General features: G+C 37.8%; 1 protein-coding gene across 1 annotated transcript in view; it reads left to right on the top strand.

The window, feature by feature from the left end:
• Positions 1-13,776, top strand: part of SMC3 (structural maintenance of chromosomes 3) — a 28,468-nt gene extending 14,692 nt beyond the window's left edge. The window contains exons 14-29 of the mRNA XM_075757949.1: positions 25-128; positions 349-448; positions 904-1,064; positions 2,994-3,135; positions 4,428-4,578; positions 5,647-5,799; positions 8,075-8,226; positions 8,439-8,597; positions 9,310-9,417; positions 9,797-9,905; positions 10,542-10,789; positions 10,903-11,115; positions 11,815-12,006; positions 12,174-12,351; positions 12,882-12,988; positions 13,303-13,776. Of these exons, the coding sequence (XP_075614064.1) occupies positions 25-128; positions 349-448; positions 904-1,064; positions 2,994-3,135; positions 4,428-4,578; positions 5,647-5,799; positions 8,075-8,226; positions 8,439-8,597; positions 9,310-9,417; positions 9,797-9,905; positions 10,542-10,789; positions 10,903-11,115; positions 11,815-12,006; positions 12,174-12,351; positions 12,882-12,988; positions 13,303-13,374 (2,349 nt within the window). The 3' untranslated portion in view covers positions 13,375-13,776. The remainder of the gene's footprint in view (positions 1-24; positions 129-348; positions 449-903; positions 1,065-2,993; positions 3,136-4,427; positions 4,579-5,646; positions 5,800-8,074; positions 8,227-8,438; positions 8,598-9,309; positions 9,418-9,796; positions 9,906-10,541; positions 10,790-10,902; positions 11,116-11,814; positions 12,007-12,173; positions 12,352-12,881; positions 12,989-13,302) is intronic.
• The last annotated feature ends 9,543 nt before the right edge of the window (positions 13,777-23,319 follow it).

The raw sequence follows: 23,319 nt of genomic DNA, 5'->3' as shown, positions 1-23,319 counted from the left end.
ATGCTGTTCTTTTCTTTGTGTTAGAAACTGGACCAGGATCTTAATGAAGTGAAGGCTCGTGTTGAAGAACTGGACAGAAAATACTATGAAGTGAAAAATAAAAAGGATGAACTACAGAGCGAAAGAAAGTTAGTAATTAATTGAAATATGTCTGAATCTCACTTAATGTGAAGGACCCCAACTGTGTAGTTGTTAACATGGCATGTAGGTATGTTTTTTTAAATATAGCCATGTATGAACTCCTGCACTTCACCTGCCTGTTAGTTTAGCAGTCTTTGAGAACAGTAATAATTAAAATCTTCAGACTTCATTCACACTTGAAATATTTTAATTTTTTTCATTCTGTAGTTATCTGTGGAGAGAAGAGAATGCAGAACAACAAGCTCTTGCTGCAAAGCGGGAGGATTTAGAAAAGAAACAGCAGCTTCTCAGAGCAGCAACAGGAAAGGTAAGATACCTTGTATTTGAGAATTCGTTGTGGAAGATTTCTTCTCATTCTTAAAGGACAAGTCATAGTAATATCTGAAAGATACTTTTGGTTATGGTCTTACTGTCATAATTAAGATGGACTAATTATATTTTGTAAGCTAAATTTTTCAAATATTTATAGCTGTAGAACTATTTGGAAATTAGTTTTGTAAAGCTCAAGGTAATTGAGGGGAGGTAACAGGACCAGGTAGAAATTGAATACTTTTAAAATATCTTCTGATATCTTTTTTTTTTTTTTTTTTTAATTAAAAAAGTGGCAGACTCAAGTATTTAGTTAGGTATGTTCTGTTAGAGCTGTAAGTTAGTTAGCAGGAACTTGGTAAAAAAGGTTATGACTTCACAAAGTTAAAGGTAAAATGGATATTACTCCTATATCTTTTAATTGCAGTACAATAATGAGTTATATTTTAACAGGCCATTTTGAATGGTATAGACAGCATAAACAAAGTTTTGGAGCACTTTCGTCGAAAAGGCATTAACCAGCATGTTCTAAATGGCTATCATGGCATTGTGATGAATAACTTTGAATGCGAGCCAGCTTTCTACACCTGTGTTGAAGTTACTGCAGGGAACAGGTAATGACATGCTTTTAAGTGTTACTTAAGTTAAAGCAGCTGCTGCATTAAAACTTAGTTGTTGGTGCCAGTTGCTACTGAAAGTTTTATTCTTTTGAACTTGAGCTCTTGTCCTTTTTTTGGTCAAAGTGCCTTCTATTACAGTGTTGTGGTTTAACCTGGCAGGCAGCTAAAACAACCATACAGCCCCAAAGAGCAGCTCGCTACCCCCCTCCCCCAGTGAGATGGTGGAGAATTTCGAAAAGAAAAAGGTAAAACTTGTCAGCTGAGATAAAGACAGTTTAATGGCACAAAAGAGGAAGAGAATAATGATGATGGTGATGTTAAAAGAATATACAAAAGAGGCGATGCACCACATAGTTGCTCACCACCTGGAGCTAATGCTCAGCTAGTTCCTTAGCTGCCCTGCCTCCTGGCTAACTCTCCATTTATATGCTGAGCGTGATGTTATATGGTATGGAATATCCCTTTAGCCAATTTGGGTCAGCTGTCCTGGCTGTGTCCCCTTCTGGCTTCTTGGGCACCCTCCACCTTTTCATTGGCAGGGCAATATGAGAAGCTGAAAAGATCTGGACTGCTTGGCAGCAACTAAAACATCAGTGTGGTATCAACATCATTCTCATCCTAAATCCAAACCACAGCACTATACCAGCTGCTAGGAAGAAAATTAACTCTATCCTAGCAGAAACCAGGACATACAGCATGTTCAAACTGCTGCTCCTTTGAGAAGGAACTAAGAAGAATTCTACCTATTTAAAAATTAATCCTAGCTGTTCTCGATCTTGTCTAAAAAACCCTAAAACAAACCCACACAAACACCCCCCCAAAAAGGCCCCAGACCCACACTCCTGAGATTTACCAGATGGATTGGTGGTGACGCTATGCTATATTGAATAAAATGGGTGGTTCCTGGTGTGGAGAATTCTACAGTAAGCAATGCTGATGTTTCTATGATAACAATCAATAAAAATTATTTCACTGACACTAGAAAATCTCATGGGTGAGGATGGTCTCTGAACTGTCAAAACCTGCTATTTAAAAGCTATCTGAAAAGATGTTGAGCATTAATGAGTCTGTGTGCAATGTGTGTTCTAGAAATAAGTGCCTGTTGGGGCACTTACTATGCACTTCCTGCGGTATCTGACAATTCAAATTAAATTGTCTTTTTGTGTGTTCAGTCCCCTATTCCAATTCATGAGTAGACATACAAATCCTTGTTATAATGAAATGTAGGTGGTAGCATAAGGGCAGGAAAGAGGACAGAGGTGACACGATCTTGCAAACTATCACATAGAAATGTTGATGCTACCACAACTTGAAAAGCAGCCTCTCATCTGAAACGTCCCCGTCTGTGTGAACAAGGGTATCTCTTCAAAGTACTTCACACTTCTCTCTGAATCCTGTCGTGTCCCATAGTAAAAAGGCACGACACAGGAAAAAGCAGTAACAAGCAAACTGTAGTTCAGTTTGCAAAAAAAGATCCCTTATTTCAATCCCTCTGCTGCTAGTCCCAATCATGCACAGGGAGATAGATGTGGTCTCTCTCTTGATTGTGTACAAAGGCATAAGATGCAAACTCTGTAAATCCATGCTAAGAGGGCTGTGTATTGTATATTGAAATAGCATGTGGGACAGAGGTTTGCAGTTGAACCAAAAAAAGGCCGTGTACGCAGTGACGCTGTATGCGTATTGAGCTGCTCCTGTGACTGGAGGGTGGAATGTAAGATTCTTGGCTGATCCCATTTTAATGGAAGTGAATAGAGTATATCTGCTTGCTTATTCTAAGGCACAGACTTGAAGAGAAAATGCAATGCAGCTTTATATTGATATGTTATTTAATGGTATCTGCATGCTTGCTGTTCTCATACAAACATGTTAGTGCTTTTAGCACAGTGAAGTTTTGCTTATTTGTTGTTGTGCTTCAATTAGATTGTTTTATCACATTGTGGATTCTGATGAGGTCAGTACAAAGATCCTAATGGAATTTAACAAAATGAACCTTCCTGGAGAAGTTACTTTCCTCCCTCTGAACAAGCTGGATGTTAGAGATACTGCTTATCCTGAGACTAATGTGAGTTAAGAGTTCCTTTTGAACCTTCCTCTACTTTGTAATTACAAAACCTCATATTTTGAATTGTGTATATTGTTTATTGCCCACCACTTGCTTTGCTATTGAATGTCTGCAAGTAAATACTGCTTCTAATGTATGCTTCTCAACATTAAAAAAACCCAACTGTTACAGGAAAATATTTTCCTACCAGGTATTTGCTCTTTAAAGTTTAACTTCACCTTACAAATAAATAGATGATCCTAAAAAGAAGTAGAATTTTATTGTAACCTGATAATTGATAATTACCTGAATTACTCAATTGTAATTCTTTAAGCTGAAGTGCTGCCATGGACAAAAGCTGAAGAGCTGTGTTACATGTTACAGCCAAGGCTGTAAAATTCTACTTCTTTTTCCTCGAAGTTACTGGAAATGAGTTGTATTTTTATAATTAAAAGTGCATAAATAAACCTTCAGTGACAACCATTTAAAAAGTAGTTCTGAAATATATCTCAAGAAAGTATCTGCTCTTACTTGAAATTTTATTAGTGAACTAATTGTATACAAGTTAACTGCTTCCTACAGTAATCATGGTAGAATAAGTTCTTTAAAAATAGATTTTTTTTCTTTTTTCCTCAGATAAATATAGGGAAAAAGAAATAGGAAACAACAATCAGACTTCTAGCGTGCTTATGTTGGGAGGGCTTTACTAGTAAAACTGGGTTAATGTTTGGGTGCTCTCTACAAAAAGGAATAATTTTTTTGGAGGAAAAAAATTTACTGCCAATTTATGATATTTACTCAACTTGTTTCAGTAACAGTTTAATACTCAGATGAGATTGCTGCTAGACTTTTAGTTGACTTAAGGCTCAAGCCTAGCTATGAAAAGCTAAAACTGCCAAATCTTGCACTTGATTTCCATAGAGTGTTTATATGTTTGTCTTAGGAATGTTCAGTCATGTGTCACCCTTCTACCAACTGACAGCTGTTTATTTCCAAAGTACCATTAACAATATTGTGCTTTTGAGTTCAGAGTTTGACATCCTGTATGTAAATAATTACATACACAACTCCAGAAGTTTTCATTCCAGAAGTTTACTGATTGAGAAGCCAATGTTAATATTCAGTGAATTTGAGATGTGCTAAACTTTTAGAAATTCTTGTTATAAGGCTAGCATGTATTTTATTTTTACTTTTGATGGTAGTTCTTTTTTTTTTTTTCCCCAGGGCTCTCTTGAATTCTGTGGATAAATTTGTTGCAATATAATTGCCATATTTGTATTAATGTGTTCTTATTAAAATCACTGTCTCTTCAGGATGCTATTCCTATGATCAGCAAACTGAGATACAATCCAAGATTTGACAAAGCTTTCAAACACGTTTTTGGAAAGACACTAATTTGTCGTAGCATGGAAGTGTCTACTCAGCTGGCCAGAGCTTTCACTATGGATTGTATTACTCTGGAAGGTAAATATTGCTATTTCATAAGTTATTCTGAAAAAGGATCCCTGGAATGCGAGGCTCATTAAACATGGTCTGTTAGTGTTGTCAAAGTAAGATTATTTTCAATAATAGTATACTTGACTGAAATGTATAAGGTTGCACTTGGTTAAGTACAGTGCTTAAAAATACAGAATTTCTTCATAAGCCATGGAATTTTTATATGATCTAGAAGTTAATAGGTATGTATCTCCATCCTGAGAATTATAAAGCAAATCAGGTTTGTATTCATCCAATTTGTTTTATCCAATTTAACAGGCATTTGTTTTCTTGGAGTATTTATGATGTTTTCCACAAACTTAAACCAGTGTTTACAGTGTGTACATATGGCCTAAATTACTGATAAGTGCAAGGTGAACTCTTCTGCATTCTGGAATGTTATGTTCTCTAAAATAATCTATATCTCTTGCTACTTGTGAGTTCTTGGAGGGCGGATTCCCTGCAGGCTTATTGTTGTCTTTTTGTCTCTTAAAGTCAATCTGAAAAAATTCCTAAGGCTGTCTGAGGAGAAAGTGATTAATTTTTCACCAACAGCATACTTTACAAGCCACAGATGCTGCTAATTACTCAGCCTCTCTTTTGTTTCCTCACTCACAGATCATCTGAGATTTTTTCTTCTTAAACTGGTGGTGCTAGGCATTTGCATTTTTCCCTTACTATAAGTATTTTTTTTCCTTCAAGGTGCATGGTTTCAGAAGTTAATTAAGAACAAACAAAAATTAGCTGATGCTTAAAGGTGATCATAGCAGTCTGTGTTGGCCTTGAGAAAGGAAATGCACTTTAAATTGAATACAGAAATAAACATTTCCATAATTACTGTAAACATGCATACATGATTCCTGATACTGATGCAGTGCTTCTGTAGGTTAGTGTTATAGTTAGTGTGTATATATATATACACACACACACTATTATACATAGTGTATATATAGTAGTGTTATAGTTAATCCGCTAATTTGTATTATAGAGACTGCTCTGAACATTATGGAGAGCATGTAGCGTGCAGTTTATAGTCTTGTTCTGTTATGCTCTTAGGTGATCAAGTCAGCCATCGTGGTGCTTTGACAGGAGGTTATTATGACACAAGGAAGTCTCGGCTTGAATTGCAAAAAGATGTTAGAAAGGCGGAAGAAGAACTTGGTGAACTTGAAGCAAAACTCAATGAAAACTTACGCAGAAACATTGAAAATATCCTTTTGTTCTTGGGGAAAGGTTGTGTGATGATAAAGATTTTGTTTTGTGGTTACAGTAATAGATGAAAAACAGGAGACTAACTTTTGTTAATGTTACATATTAATTGTCACACTTGTTTCAACTGTTGCTAGTGCAACCTGGTTCTATATGTTACTGTAGGTATTTTAGTAACAAAGAAGGCAGTGGCAAAACAGAAGCACAAAACTCTGTACATGGAAATCTGTATACAAGCAGTGAAAATAACAGATTTGAAAACATATCCATTGTTTATCTGTCTGAATTGCATTCTCTTGTAAAAATAATGCAGCTAGTTAAGAAATAGTTTCTATACCACTACTATTAATTTTTTGGTAAAACTTCCATAATGGGAAAACTTGACTGAAAAACAGTAATCAAAGAGCACCTTGTGCAATAGTTTGCTTCAGAGAGTGGCTGGCACTGTAGGCTTCCAGGAAAAGGGAGCTTCACTAATCTGTCCCTGTTAAAATTTAATATTGATCTTTAAAGCTTAGAGATGAAATTAACTCTCAATTATGAGGCTTTCTATTCCTTCTAGAGTTTGTTGTTGTAACTGCTATAACCAGATATTATTGTTATCTCTAATCTTCACTGCTTCTTCTGACTCATGCTTTATTTTTAGTACTTATATCCTGAATGGATGTGTTACGTTGTCCACTTATGCTGTGGGGAGGAGATGGAGAGCATTACATTATAATTAAGCTCTGACTTGCTTGACAGTCTTGGTCTTTTCAGTCTCTTTGTATAGAAATTCAAATAACTGTCACCTTTTTCTCTAATCCCTTTAATGCTACAGTGTCCTTTTGAGATCTAATATTAAGAATTCAGGGGCAAGGGAGGTCTGTACAATTTTCTTCTCCATTATTGAGGTTATTCTGTCCTTTGAATTGAACTACTTTGGTTTTTTGGCCTGCAGCAATGCATGAGACATTTTTGGGGCAGCAGATAAGCAGAACACTTGAAGCTTGTGCTTAGATCCACAGCTGATTAGCAAAACTTTAAAAGTATGTACCTATGTCTTGTTAACTCGTTGGAAGAAACTCAAAATGGTCTGTTAAATGTGACTTTTGGACTGAATTTGCTAACTGGCTTTACATGCATCAGCAGGAATGAATCACCTGTAAGCAAGGTGCAGGACTCAGTTTGTGTATCTATAATTAAGTATTTATTAAGCATGGCATTTTCGCCTTCCTTATATCTTTATTTTTTAAACCACAGATACATAGGCATATGGTTTTAAAAGGATTTGTGCAGAACCTAATTTTAACACTAATCCCAGTGTGCATTGTAGAGGTAGTCTGCTTTTTGTAACTAGGAACGGAAACTCCAATTCCTGCTGCTTGTAGTTAAATTCCTCAATTACCTGTTAGACCCTTTTGTTTCAGTATAACTTAAAATTTAACAGGATTGCTATTTTGGAACTGGGAAATCTTTCTTGCTATCATTTAAGTCAGAATCTTTAGGCCTGGGTTTCTTTTTGACGAGGGATCTATAGGGGATGTGGATAGGGTGCTCTGTGGCATACCCTTCAGCTGTGGTAGATCAGTGACTGTAATAAGAGCTGTTACTGCAGTCTGACAGTAACTTTTAGTACGTAACACACACAGACCTCAGTTGTTTTGAAAGTAAAATATCCATTCCCACTAACTTACTGTTCTGTAGCTCATTCAGTTTTGCCAAAATGTTTAAGTACATACTGAAGTGCTTAGGGGAATTATTTAATTTTTAGGGCATTTAAGTTGATGCTGTGTTAAAACATACATTGGAGTACGAGTAACATGTTAGAGATTCAACATAAATTAAAACAGAATCTTCTGTGAGCTCTGCATCATGACTTAAGCCATTATATCAAAATCAGCATCAACAAATTACACTCTCTGCCTCAAAATTGAGTAAGGGATAATTGTATTGTTCTGATATTTCTTTTTAGATGTAAGCATCTGTTCTATATTTTGTGAGGTCTGAGTCTTCCTTACTGTTTCAAACGTGTTCTGAGTGCTGTGTTTGTAAAATTAACAGCTAAATGATGCTTTCCTCGTTTGTTCTTGGTGTTGATGATGGTGCTGAAGTTACTTTTGTTGATGGTTCCTGATTTCTCCTGTACAACTAAATATTTTTGTTTTCTAGGGGGTTTTGTTTGTTTTTTATTTTGACAGCAACTGAATATGCGAAATAGAATAAAAATTGAAGGTACTAGTAGGTATAAAATGCCTTCTAAAACAAGGACAGAGTTTTCCTTAGCCCACAGTATGGATTAATAATGAGATTGATCAGCTAATGAACCAAATGCAGCAAATTGAGACACAGCAGAGAAAGTTCAAAGCCTCTCGAGACAGTATTTTGTCAGAGATGAAAATGCTGAAGGAGAAAAGGCAGCAGTCTGAAAAGACATTTATGCCGAAGGTATAGTATGGGGATATTGAAATCTGTTACTGGTTTTATGTTGTTTCATTAATATAACTGATAAACTTGCATTCCTTTTGGGTTAACATAATATGAAATATGAAGAGATGATTAGAGATATATCATAAAAATATGTTTAAATAGAAAAGTGAAATTCATGTAAATCTACAGATTGCTTCGAGGAATGATTCTGTCTAATATCTGTTCCATAGCAACGCAGTTTGCAGAGCTTGGAGGCCAGTTTACACGCTATGGAGTCAACTAGAGAATCACTAAAAGCAGAATTGGGGACTGACTTGTTGTCTCAGCTCAGTCTTGAAGATCAGAAACGTGTGGATGCTCTTAATGATGAAATTCGACAACTACAGCAAGTAAGGAAATGGAAATGTGTTACCATTAAATGTGGTACCTTTCTTCCCAATAAACTTATTTTTGTCCTTTTGTATGAAAAGTCACTTCTGAATGTAGTGTTTCATCAGTAGTAGGTAGGCACATTTGGAGTTTTCTCATCTGCAAAGTTTATTTGCATGTTTTCCTCAAATGCTGGGTCAACTGTACTAGCTGTATTGTCTGAGAATTATGGCTATTTGTGTTGCAGTCATCACAATTTCCTTGTTCCTGCTCTTGGACTTTACAACAATAAATACAAATAGGTATCATCTGAAAGGAATGATGCACAGTATGGGGAAAATAAAACAATGCCTTTAAGCACATGGTAGATGAGACAAACACTAAGGTTTGGTCTGATACCCATGTTGTTGAAAAAATTCTACTAAAGTATACTGTAAAGCTCTTCTGGGTTTAAGAATTGGATTCAAATGCTAGTACAGTTTAGTTTCTTAAACTGATTTGTATGGTCGATTTTTACACTAGACAGCTGCAAAAATACTTACCATTTTGTTCTTTCTAGCTGTTAAAATTAGAACTACAGTCCAAAGAGTTGTGTGATGTTTTAATTCATAGCATTGTGTAAGAGTGGTATTTTTATCCCAATTTTTTTTTTTTTAAACAAGGAAACAACAGTTGTTTAGGAGTCAGTTAAAGCAATTAATATACTTTTCCCCCCACCCCTCTCTCTCCCAGGAAAACAGACAGCTTTTGAATGAGAGGATTAAGCTAGAAGGTATTATCACAAGAGTTGAAACATACCTCAATGAGAATCTGAGAAAACGCTTAGACCAAGTGGAACAAGTAAGGATTTTCTCTTAAATGTACTTTTGCAATCTGTTTCTGGTTTATTTCCAGGGCTTTAGCATATTTGATAAATACTCATTCATTACCCTGCATTATCTGTGATAGGTTTTGCTTCCCTATGTACAAGCTAGGTGTCTTATTAAATTTCAACACAGTATTTTAGGCATGTGAATTTTTGACAAAAATTCTACTCCAAATACACAGCCTATGTATAAATAGGACCGTCATAATGACAGTTTTGTTCAAAAATCTAACTATTCTCTAAACCTTTACTAAAATATTTAATACAGTTATGTGTAGAGTAGCAGAAGAAAACTTGCTTATACTTTTGTTCCACTCCATGCTGAAGCTTGCTGGCATTTACTTTGTCCCATAGGAGCTGAATGAGCTTCGAGAAACAGAAGGTGGCACAGTTCTTACTGCCACAACGTCGGAGCTTGAGGCCATCAACAAACGAGTGAAAGATACACTGGCACGATCAGATGGTTAGTAGCATCGGTTTTTTGAAAGAAAATTCTCCAGGGTTTTGAAAGTTCACACATACCATATTTTGGTTTAGAAATAGACCATAATATGAGAAGTAATTAATTTCAAATATGCTGTGGTAGTTACATAGTAGGTAACAGATTTTCAACACTTAGTCCCAAAGATAAACAAAATTTTGTGCACATCCTGTGCAGGAGAAAGTGTCCACAATTGCATACTGTAATACCAATAGTATGTGTTGATGATAACAGCCTTCTGACTTTGGGGCATAGTGCTTTTGAAGCAACCTTCATACAAGCATGATCTTCTATAGTTGTTCTTGAATTTTGTCTAACTTATCTAAAATGTAAGTTGCTGTCAAACTGGAAATATCTATATGGCTTAAACTTTTTTTGCTTCTCTTTCTAGATTTTAACAACATGATGTTAGTGTGTTAGGGATTTTAAAAACTGTATACTCATGGGGAAGAAAAGAGAGATTTTCAGCTTTTTTGTCTTAAAACTAACTTTCTACTCCTTAATAGATTTTTTTCTTTAGATTATCTTTTTGTTTCATAAATACTTGACTGGATAATTGCTGATTTTATGCAGGCATGTAAGGCTTACCGCTTTGGGTTTTGTGCTTTCACCCAATAGATCTGGATAATTCCATTGACAAAACAGAAGCAGGAATTAAAGAGCTTCAAAAGAGCATGGAACGCTGGAAGAACATGGAAAAGGAGCATATGGATGCCATTAACCATGATACAAAAGAACTCGAAAAAATGACTAACAGGCAAGGCATGCTTCTTAAAAAGAAAGAGGAATGTATGAAGAAAATCAGAGAGTTGGGTTCACTTCCACAGGAGGCTTTTGAAAAGTATCAGACTTTAAGTTTAAAGCAGGTAATAAGTGTGCTTGGTTTCATGACCTGAAACATTGGTGTCATGTACATCTTGAGGGTCAAATGTGGGTAGAATTGCAAGTCGCTTTGATATGTTAATTTTTCCATTTACAGTTATTCCGCAAACTGGAGCAGTGCAATACGGAACTGAAGAAATACAGTCATGTTAATAAAAAAGCTTTAGATCAGTTTGTGAATTTCTCAGAACAGAAGGAAAAATTGATAAAAAGACAAGAGGAACTGGACAGAGGGTACAAATCCATCATGGAGCTGATGAATGTCCTTGAGCTCAGGAAATATGAGGCTATTCAGCTGACTTTCAAACAGGTAACAAAATGGCAACATTTGTAAAGACACTGGTGCAGAAATCAAATTGTCCCATTATGTAGCAATTGTATGGGAAGAAGCATTGATAATAGAAGGGCACTATCATGTAACTTGAGGTTTGTGGGGTGTTTTAAGTACTGAAAAAGAAATAGGGTAACATTTTTAAATAGGTGCTCATCTTGGTTGTACTGTAACTCTAGTTTTGCTTTAAACCTCTTAAATACTTCCTTTCTGGTGAATCTCTTTGTATTACCTACAACCCTTTCTGGGGAATGCCTGGTAAAAAACCTGTGCACTAAATCCATTCTCCAGATTTAGTGGAAGTAATTCCTAATGTTAACACAGTATCTAAACTACCAAGTGTGTGAAGTCTTCTGTTAAAAGATCATTTGCTTAACTGAGATCTAATCTGAAGTTTACTGAAATAAATCATACTTACTTTTGCTGCTGGTTTATGATTCAATTCTACCCTTTTTTGGGGGGGGGAAAATTGCGAAAACTCTCATACTACAAGAACAGTTGGCTTAGGTGTTTTTAAACCAAGGTCTGTATAGCGTAGGTGTCTCACTTCTACTTAAGAATGAACATGAATCTCTGCTTTGAAGCAGACCCTTGGTGTGATCATGCAGAAACAGCTGTTGTCTGTGTCTGATTTCACTATGTAAAAATGAGCTGGTGTATGGACTGTTTCCTTTTCAGGTGTCAAAAAATTTCAGTGAAGTATTCCAGAAGTTAGTCCCTGGTGGCAAGGCCACATTAGTGATGAAGAAAGGAGATGTGGAGGGCAGTCAGTCCCAGGATGAAGGCGAAGGCAGCACTGAGAGCGAACGAGGATCTGGATCTCAGAGCAGTGTTCCATCTGTAGACCAGTTCACTGGAGTTGGCATAAGGGTAAAGAAAAATATTTGTGTTTCAGCACTCTGAACATTCATTTAGATTGCCCTCTAATGATATTTTTAAAAGGCAGTGTTTAATTAGTCCTGTTTATTTACTATAATAGCAAGTGATGTTGTGGTTTAATATTTTGAGATCATCTTGCTGTTGCATTGTTTTCTTAGGTATCATTCACAGGGAAGCAGGGTGAAATGAGAGAAATGCAGCAACTTTCAGGTGGCCAGAAATCTTTAGTGGCCCTAGCTCTGATATTTGCTATCCAGAAATGTGATCCAGCTCCATTTTACTTGTTTGATGAAATTGACCAAGCCTTGGATGCTCAGCACAGAAAAGCTGTTTCAGGTAACTGTCTACCTTTATTAATTTTCATTGTGGTTGAAGTGATAGTCTGTCTTCTCATCCCCGATGCTTAAGATAAAAGCTTTTAATCATAAAGGCACGTTTTTAAATATCCCAACGTGTGTTAGAATTTAACTATGTTCTTTCCAAAGCTTTCGTGAACTTGGTTTTAGGTAGAAGCACTGTGTTGACTGTGTCAAAGGGTCTTGTTATTACACTTCAGTCTGGTGCAAATAGTCCTATTTTGAAGTGTTGTTTGATTTTTAAAAGAACTTTTTAATTTCATTGTTGAAGTGCTTACTCCTGTTTTTCATCATAGAAGTTTAATACCCCGCTGATTTTGCTGAGTGGCTGGATTTGTCAGAGTTGATACTGGAATGGATCCTGTCTTGGTTTGTGGGGTTTTTGTTTTATTAACCAAACCCTCATTTTGAATTAAGGAATAGCAAACTCTTTGCCCATCTCATATTAAGACCTTTCCTGCTTTACTGAAAAGATTACGTTAATAAAGAATTTTTGTGTTCTTTTTTTAGATATGATTATGGAACTAGCTGAACATGCTCAGTTTATTACAACAACTTTTAGGCCTGAACTGCTTGAGTCAGCTGACAAGTTCTATGGTGTAAAATTCAGAAACAAGGTAAATATGTTTTAGTTACGGCATTTACTGAGAATCTTATCAGGTTGTGCATTTGAGACTTGACTTAACAAGAGTTCAAAGTGAATCAGTCTTATGTCAGTGATGGATTTCTAGTTACATTGCAGTCTTGTGTAAAAGTTCTCTCCTTCCTGAAAAAGAATTTAAATATCTACAGATGTCACTTGTCATGTTCTTTAAAGGAAATTAGCAATTGATTATAGGCCTGTTCCTGAGTCTTGGAGTCTTCAGAAATAAGTCTGTCTTACTGTGCAAATGATACTGTAATAACTGTATACTTCTTTTTGTTCCACCAGGTTAGTCATATTGATGTGATCACAGCAGAAATGGCCAAAGATTTTGTAGAAGATGATACCACGCATGGTTAAATGAAATTGTACTTAACTGCTGTTTGGAAGATGTTTATAGTGCTGTTTATGCCAGGGACCTGTAAATTTATAATATGAAGTATTTAGTCCTTGTTTAAAATAGTTTTTGAACATACATTTTAACCAAGACCCCAGAAAGCTTAGTTTCAAAGGAGCTTGAGTATCCATTTTGTCTCTGTTGCTGTATTTTATAAGATAATTGTTAATGTTACCTTTATACAGTACCTGTAGTTTGGAAATTTTATTCTCTTCCCTCAAATCTTTTGTAAAGTGTCTGTTGCTGTTTTAAAGCTTTTCAGAAAGTGCTAGCTATTCCTCCTTAAGTATAATTTTACCATTTATATTCCCTCACATGGTTTTTTTAAATGGCTTCAATTAAAATGATTGGTTTTATCGCTGTAACTTGTATACTTTTTTATGTTTGTATTGTCTTAGAGGAGTCCACTCAGGTGGAGTAAATACTATTTGGTCATGCTGGGACTGCATATTTCAGAAGTATGAGACAAAGCAATTCTTTAAAGCCCATGTCACTTTTTTGCATATTGCCAATGCCAGCAGAAAACCACCCCAGATCTGCACTTGTCCAAATTCCTAGTGCTATGGTTATTGAATTGAAAAAATGTAAATATCAGGAGATTCTGAGAAGTCTGAAAAGACCCTAAAACTGTATCAAGACAAATCACAGCCCTTTCTCTTTTTTTTTCTTTTTTTCTTCCTGGCACCCTGGCTAGTGTAACAATTCCTCAGTCATATCCCGTCAGACTGAAGGATCAGCGTAACTTCAACCGAGAGCCATCAAACTCTGAATCTTTTCCTACTGTCTGGCTTTTGGCAAAGGGGTATTGAATAATTCAATGTGTTATTGTGGAAAATGTAAGGTGTTACCATTTTCTCAAATAGCAAAGCAGCTGTAAAAAAAATCAGTTGGTATTGCAATAGTGTATATACATAAAAATAACCTTAAACAGTACCTTATGTAAATTTAAATAGTACAGTGCGAAATAGTGAACTTAGTATACTGCATTTACTCTGTAGGGCACTTTCAACGAAGCAGAAGAATAAGCTGTCTGATAGGTTTTCATCTGCAAGCACCCTTGCTCCCCACTGAGAACTTGAGGAAGTGCAGGGCAGGAAGGAGAGCGTGAACTAATTGCAAGTCTCCTGAGCTGAGGAGTGCATATACTTGCCAAATAAGGCAGGGTAAGAGAAAAATACGAAAGTTGATATGGTGTAACTTCCCCAGGGAATTACAATCGTGTAGTAAATTACTACCTGCAGTAAGCCTTAAACCAGAAGGATGTTGTACCTTACACAAAGCTTCCTATAGTTCTAGGGACTCACTAGCCACATATTAGACTTCTCTCAGTGAAGAGAGGATAGGGTACAAAACATGAAACAAACTCTTGAAGCCACAGTAACCCCAACACCTCTAAAAATTTTAGCATGTGAATAGACTTTATATTTGAGAACCCTGAAGAATTTGGAAGTTGTCCTCTGCATGCAGAGCTCTGAATTTGCGTTTAGGGTGACTGCAGAGCAAAGCGTTCCTGAATTGCTTATAGGTGAAACGAGTCCAGAGAAGGACCTAAAGAACCTAGCCATGGATTATTCATAGCTAAGGTTACTTATTTCATGCCGTTTGATCCAGTACATGTAAGGACACACTTGAAGTGTCTGTAATCTGTGACAATCATAAGATACATAACTTGCCTGTGGTAATAGCAGGCTGTGCTCTTAGCTAACTCATCAGGCTTGCCGGTGCTAAGGCATCAGCTTGACAGTTGTTTGAATTTTGGAAGAGATAAGCAGTTTAGAGGCCATGAAGCTGATTACTGTGCTTATTAAGAAGTGTCATACTAAAATCCATTTAAGACTGATCATTAGTTTTATCAAATAATCTCATTAAAGTAGGAGTAGATTAGTAGAGCAGAGGATGGTTTTTTGTGTGTACAGTGCTCAGCATAACAGGCTAAATGCAGCTGGATAACTTCAGTAATTTCAGCTGCGTTAGGAATTTTCCTTTAGGTTGAGTAGCATTTACATTGGTTATCAAGTGCAGTAGGAGAAGGGGTAACTAGCAAGCTGGTGGAAACACAACTGATCACTGGGTGGATACTATGCAGGTTAAGAATAGACAAGCCTTTAGCTATTGCTTCGGTTTCTTGTCTGCTGAAGACCAAGGTTTAGAACTACTTGCACAAGACTTGGGAGATTTATCAAGACTTTCAGAATCCCTTTTCAAGGTAAGTTTGGGGGGATGGTGGTTATTTTGTTGTTGTTGTTGTTTAAACCTAAATGATTACTAAACTTTATTCTGTCCTTCAGAAGTGGCATTTCTGGAGAGGCTTTCTAAACTGATACCTTCTTTTCCTATGAGCATACCCCATCCCACATGCTCATTTTCAATGCTGTGATGCCTCTGTTGTGCAGCCACATACTGCTAGAGTGAAAAAAACATAATGGCATTGGTTCTTTCATCTGATTCACTGAGCTGAGGGTGTTAGCAGTAGTGCTGGCATGCATGGGACTGGAATGGGAAAGGCTGAAATAATGGCACCTCTACCATCTCCAGATGTCAAAGCACAGCCTTTGTGTGGTGCTGTGGATGCTGTACAGCAAGCTCAGGTTGCTAAATTATTAGAATTGAAGAGGGCCTCAAAGAGGGATGGAGTAAGGTGGATTATTTAGCAAAATCCATACCAGTTCACTATATTGGAAAATAAGTTGCATGAGAGAGAACTGCATGAAAGTAGGGAAACCAGAACCTCATCCCTTGCTGTATGTTTTAAGGAAATTCCTTGTGCAAAGGAGGAAGAATTATCTTGAAAAAAATGCTAGTACATACAGCTTAAAGGAGGATTTTGGTTTTCCCAGCCTGGTTTTGGCCGTGGATGGAGTGATAGAGATGCACTTCACTTGCAAGAGAGAAGCAACAATGTATTTCATTAATAACAAAGTTAACAAAGTTCAATGGTAAATGTGGCAATGGTTTAACAAAACTCAATGGCAAGGTACACTTGATAATTTACTGCATAAAGGATGGGGTCAGACAAAACTGCCAGGAAGACCCTCCTGCTGAGTTCTGCAGTTCTGAGAGGACCCTTTTGATTTCTGAACTCCTCCTCAGAGAGGAGCCTAGATGCGGCTGGATCCAATCCTAGTCCCAGACTTGGCCAACAGTTCATGTCTAAAGGATTATATGTGCACAATCATCCTTTATATCACTTGGCTAAGATCTTCACAGGGTTTTGGCGTGCTTATTCCCAATTCACTTAACGAGTATCTGATGCAATAAGGATTCTCTCAACCTGGAGGAGTAACCTTGAGAGGTGTGCTTACTCAAGGGGACATCCTGGCATGCAGCCCGCTGCTGTGTGGGAGATTGACTAATAGCCGTATCTGCGTACCAACTGCAGACGTTGATTTCTTCCAAATTTGGCTTGAGTCGGACATTGACCAGCACTGTGGTTAGGTGGGTGCGTTGCTCAGATGAGCCCTTGGCTATTGTGTCATTATCTGTCTCCAAATCCATTTTGAGAGGGATGCAGCCATCCTGACCAGGTGCATGCATTGCCACCGCCACTGGTGGTTCTCACTTGAGCAGGGTTATGAGAAGTAAAGGTCAGGTTGGGGGGGGCAGGAGCACGCCATCGCAGGTCAGGAGTGGCAGAAAAGTTTTCTTTGCTGTCTGCCCCCTAATAACTTCAGATTGCTGCATAAATCTGAAGATGTGATGCAAAATGCAGCAATAAGAGTGATAGGTTTCTAGGGTGTATGTGTTTGTTGTGTTCTGCTTGTGATGGTTCATCTCATCCACTCATGGCTGTAGGTTACAATTACCTTTCCTATCTGCTAGTGCTTTAAATTATTGGTGGAGTCTTAATAATACGCTTTGTTGAGAGTTAGTGTCAGTGAGTTTCTTCATGGGTGTCTTGATTTTTCCACCTGGAAGTTTAAGGCAGAATTCAGTGAAACTATACATTTGCTCTGAACTGTAGGACATCCCAGAAATTGTAGAAATCCTGGGTGCACTTACTGTTTGTGCCCAGGGAGCCTGGGCTTAGATGTATTGACTGCAGGATTCGCATAGCGTCTCTGGCAGATGTTTCTCAGAAACATGACAATGCAGGGCTGGTGGTTGTATTCTGGGTTGGTATCAGGAGAACAACTTCTATTGCCCTAGTGCACTGGGGAAAAAAAAAAAAATCACTGGTGGTATGATCCAGAAGTAGGAAACTCGAGAATGTTACCTTTTTTTTTTCTTTTCTATTTTTCTGCTTATACTTGTCCTTCCAATTGAACACAAGTGTTGTTTTCTGGATATCCACCTGGGGCTGTGTTTCCTACTGTAAGCTTGAAAGTCATCTGGGAAATATTGATGTAATGTAGCTGCTGAATGTCTCCAGTGTAGGTGTTCAACTGTTCATTTTCTTAATTATCAATATGTGAAACTCATCAGCTGAATCACTGATAGTTTCTGATATGGTAGTTTTCATCTTTAGAGACATTCAAGTACTTTGTAAGATTAACACCTTTGAGTTTCATATTTTTAATCTTATGTAAATATTACAAAGATGTAGTTTGTAACTTTGGGCAGGAGATGGAGCCAAACTGGACTAAATGCAAAAAGGAAATTTGCTTTATTGTTTAGGTTGAGGGTAAAATCAAAGCTTTTGTGGATTTTTTTTTTTTTTTTTAAATTCCGGATACTGTTACAGTGGTCATGAGGATCCTGAACAAATAGAGAAATGCAAATTGCAAATAGTTTTACATGGACAAGAATGTAAGTAAATGGGAATAAATCACATTTTTTGCTTAAAAATTTGTAGAAGCCTTTAAGATTTTAATAATTTGTTAAAATTTTCTTATTGGGTAGAACTATACCATTCCAGAAAAATGTATGTGTAAATTTATGTAAATAATAAACACTGTACAGATAAAGTAAAAAAACCCCAAAAATCTGAAAAATTATCACAAAAATATAAGAATCTGGTTCATCTATGAGAAATGACTAATAATTCTTTGTAGTGCATGATGTCATCATTCTCTCCTTGCAGCTGAACCTATGGGTGTGGGAGGTGATGATTCCCAAGGCAGGGATGAACAGAGGGGACGAGTTGCTTCTGATAAAATTCTTCCCTCAAATTGGAAGTATGGAATGAGTTACCCAGACTGCTGAAGGTGGGAACTGTTAGGATCCTCTCAGCTGCTCTCATCTGCCTGTACTGATCTATAAGGCACATGAGAGCACTGCAGAGGAACAGCTGCTCTGCTTTTGGAGCACCAGGTTCTAATAGGTAACAGCTCTTCACCTGGGGGGGGATGGCATTTTTTTATTTACTCTTAGTGGAGCCATGCTGATTTTTATAAGCTAAGAGTCTTCAGATATTGTTTCAAAATATTTTCCTAGGGAAAGGTAACCTTAGACCCTGGAAGGTCTTTATTTCCAGCATCTGCTTTCATTCCTTATTAGACACAATGGATGTTTCTACTATTTCCCTAATAGTCAATAAAAGCATTTGCAGTAACAAAATTAAATCTATTCACATGTGCGCTTAAGTTCATTTCACTAGTGATACTATCTTACTTTTCAAAGAGGGTTATAAAAGAGTGGATTTGGTTTTATAGAAAAGCAAATGCGTAACATTTCCTTTTAGTGCGGTTATAAGCATATTCGGGGGTTATTTTAATTGGAGGCATTTTACACCTCGGTCCTGGCATGATGTCTCTTCTCCCTCCTACAGTCAGCTGAAGTGCAGAGAGAAGGCAGTTAGGCTGAGATCCTTATTTCTAGTTACTCTGCCTTGCTCTTACTTAAGTGCAGTTTTTACTCTTTCCTTCTCTGGTTGTTGTCGTTTGCTACCTTTCACTGCAACCACGAGGAGGCATCTCTTGCTTTTGTTAGCCTTGATTGCCTCAAGTTCAGCGTTTTAGTTTTCTGCCTATGTATTTTGTCTCAAACATTTATTCTATAATGCAGCAACAACGATGGACAAAATCATTATTCAGTAGTCCTTGCATTCCTCTCTTGCTGTAGTTTGAGCTGTTAACTGTGTTCGGAGAGGATACACTTAGCCTAAGAATTCTTGTAACAATGCTGAGCCGAGCATCAGTTTTCAGTGCTACTGAATCAGCAGCCACTTCATGTTGCACTTCACTTCTAGGAGAATTACATTATTCTTCTGAAATACCTCCAAACTTCTATTGGCTAAGACAAAGAAGAACTTGTTACTTCTTACTGTAGTCATGGCTTGCATTTGAGAGAGCTTCATTCCTCTGTGTGGAAATGTAAAGATGAGAATTAACATGCAAGTTCTCGGGTTCTGATGCTTGACAGTTCCCGCCATTCTAGAAATGAGATTTACGTCGGGTAGGATCAGCATTTAGAATCCAATTCTGCAGCCATGCCTGAGAGGATGTATTGGTAAGATGTTTGTGGGGTTGCAGGACCTCAATGATATAGCACCTGCGCATACTATGCTTTAAATAGGAGGCATTCCAGAGAGAGCATGTGAGTCAGAAGTACGTCATCTAATTGCTGTTGATACGACTAAAGGTTGTAGGCAGATGCTGCTGGATCTTGGAGCACAATGAAAAACTGCCTCTATCTCTCCAGAAGAGCTCAACTTTTTCTACTTAAAAATTTAAGGATAAAAATGCATCCATGATATTCAGTGTTCAGATCACCCGAACAGCATCTGGCCAGCTGGATACAGGCCCTCATAGTGCAGGGGAAAACACTTCACCCCCTTGCTTAAATTGCAGGGAAGCCTGAGCTTGTAAGTGAATTTCTAGTCAGGTTTAGAATTCAAACTTGTAAATACTGAGTAGCTGGAATCTCTCAAGTACAGCTGTAGTTTGCAACACCAGCTACTTAGGAATAAATTGCATTCCCACTGCTTTGTAATTACCTCCAGACTGAGAGATACTGCAGAGACCAAAACTCTACTAGGGTTGCTGCCATAACAGCTAGGAGGGCTTTATAAATTTTAGAATATATATGTATATTATATGTGATAGCATATATTACAATATATTAAAATAATATATAATACATATAAATATATTTAGAATATATAAAGATGTATATTAAGGAAATATTCTTCTTCACTTTAGCCTAGTGCTGTATTCAATATTTTGTCTGAACTGGGACTGAACAGCGTGGGGTTTTCTTGCTTAGATGACAAAAGCACTGTAATGTAGAGGGAGCATTTACACAGTTACTATAATGCGCAGTGGTGGTATCTAATACCTATTTTGAAATCCACCCTTTAATTTTTTTTAAAATGCTCAGAAAACATGGACCGTGACACTTCTGGAGTCCTAACGTTGTTTTTTCCCAGTTGCACTTGCCTACAGCACTATCATGTAGATTCGTCACTAGATAACAGTTTTGGGGTATTTGATGGATTACAGTGTTGATTATTTATCTTGAAAAAATACCAAGTCACCCATCACCATTATGGTTACAGCCCCTTTCAAAAAAACGCAGTATTTTGCCAAGCCTCTTTGTTTTATGCATGACAATTCTTTGACCACTTTTTGAGTCAGTGCTGCAGTGTTTTTGGTCCTCAGGATTTCCCCTGGGCTTTACCCAAGGTGACATAGCCTGAGGATGGGGTTCAAGTTGATCTTCCTTGATAGGTGCCAGATCCTGGACGTTATTGGGTTTGTTCTCCGGTTCATTCAGAGAACAAATTTCTAAAAGAAAAATGCTCTGGTGGACCAGGCAGTGTTCCTGAGCCCAAGTTTTAAATCACTCGGCCTCTTTGCTGTTGTGAATACTCTCACCCACAAAGATAGTTATGCTGAAGTTTCTAAGATGGCTCTGATGCTAAAGAAAGAGATTCAGGTGGGTACCTAGTTAGGTAGATGGATGTACAACTCTGAAGCATGGCAACATTCAAATCCCTTGTTTAATAAGAGACACTAAAAGGTGTGGTCACAACTGTACTTATGGAATATATGTAAAAGCTTTCATGCACAATGGTGTGTGTATTTAGATTAAGTCTGCAAAAGGTCTCTTGCAAATTTCAGGGTAAATAAGAGAAGGGAATCCACACAGTTGTGCTCCTGCAAAAGGTGTGGGGAGGTAAAATAACTGGGGTTGTACTAGTGCGAGTCACTTGAACCCCTAATGACCATTTGGAGTTGTCTCCTAGGGGAGATACCTCCATCTGCAACATAAGACATCAAGGGTCCAAGTTGTAAGAGGATCACACCTAGATTAGATGCTCATGGTAGATCATCTAAATATTCCCTCAGTGTCCAGTGTAAAGGTAAAGCAAGGAGACCACAAACTGGATGGAGGAGGAGGACTTTGTTTTCATGAATAGTCTGATGGGTAGCTGGAGTAAGCAGGGAAAACAGGAGAATGCTTGCTTACTGCTTTTTAGTTCCTTCTCTTTTACCGCTTTCTCAGGAGGCTGGAGCACTCTCTGGATGTAGAGTACTTCTTCCAACAGCGAGTAAAATGTTCCCTGTCAGAACAGGGATTGGCTAGCGATATTCAGCGCAGTACACTTCTGCTTTGTCTAATTCCTCCTTTTTTTTGAGTTGCTGAGTGAAGTGGCTTGGGCTGATTTCTGGTATGTGCAGCGAGACGAGGGGAAAGCATGGATGGTTACAGCTGGCGCAATAAAACTGGGGAGGAGGTTCCCAGGACAGCCAGGCATTCAGGGTGTTTTTTTTATCTTTACTATGTAAGAGTTCAAGAGAAGCGGCTTCACTCTGGGGGCTGTGAGGTAGCAGAAGGATGTGTTGTGCTGGTTCTCTGGCATACCGCGAGCTTCTAGAATCGCAAACTTGGAGACTGGCAGTCAGATAAGGACACTTATATTGTCAAGTGTGTTTGCTTATTGAACCTGCTTGCACAGAACAAGCCCCTTCTCCCATCTGATCCTTCTGAGGTCACCTGGCAGTAAAAGGAAGGACTGCTCAGTGGGTTGCAGTTTCAGATTGGTGACAAGAATTTGCAGAGTTATTCATACCATGTGCTCGTAAGGAATCCCTGAATGGAGCCCTAGGATCTACGTGTGGGTTTTTACACTGGCTGATTGTGAAGGTTGTATTAATAACTCTTTGTTGTGTAGTGCATAGATGTTGGCCTCTGTAGAAAGAGAGCTAAAGAGCTGGACAAAGGCTGCGATCAAGCTCTCTGGCACTTGCTTGGTGACATTCAGCAACTCAATGGCTGCTGTTGTCTTTGTAGGGAAGTTGTGTTCCCAAAACCACTTAAAGCACTCAGCCTGTGCTACAAACAGCATTACTGATGCCACTCTGTATCCTTGCTCTCTGTGAATTTCTAGGTGCCAAAAAAATCCAAGGCAGGATCCAGGATGCTCCTTCATTCTCTTTGCAGAGAAACCAAAGAACGTGGTCTAGGGAAACCTCTGTTAGGTCTGCATGCAATCCCTCCCAAGCAGCATCACCAGCATTGCTGGTTCTGTGAGGTACTCTGCTTGGTGACTACAGAACTTTATTTAGCAGGACACGCAATCAAGCAGGTCCAATTGGGGGAAACTATTGAGAGAGGGGGAAAAAAAAAAAAGGTGTTGAAAGAAGCTAGTTAGGTAAAGAATATCTAGAATCACATACACGGATGACTTAGTTACATGTTGCATAAATGCATTGTTTATGAATAAACTAATATCCGGTCAGTCCCTAACTTCTACATGTTTTTCTTTCCACCAGGGCTTGGATAATCATTTTATGAACCAATTTCCTGAGAGCCGACCACCCTTTATGCTTTGTAGTTTCTCCTGATTTCACCTTTCAGGAGCTATGCGCAGTGACTGCAGTATGGGTGTGTGCATAATGGCTTGGCAGGTCTCCACAGTTGTGGAATTTACAATCATTGCTCTGTGTGTAATGCTTGGAACAGTTTGGGTTTTTTTTCATTTCTGGTGGATGATGAATTAGGCCATCTGTCTCCAATGTCTGCCG

This window comes from Balearica regulorum, chromosome 7, assembly GCF_011004875.1.
Source record: "Balearica regulorum gibbericeps isolate bBalReg1 chromosome 7, bBalReg1.pri, whole genome shotgun sequence".
NCBI lineage: Eukaryota > Metazoa > Chordata > Aves > Gruiformes > Gruidae > Balearica > Balearica regulorum.
Note: the sequence above shows the minus strand (reverse complement) of the source record. Positions and strands in the feature narration are given on the sequence as shown.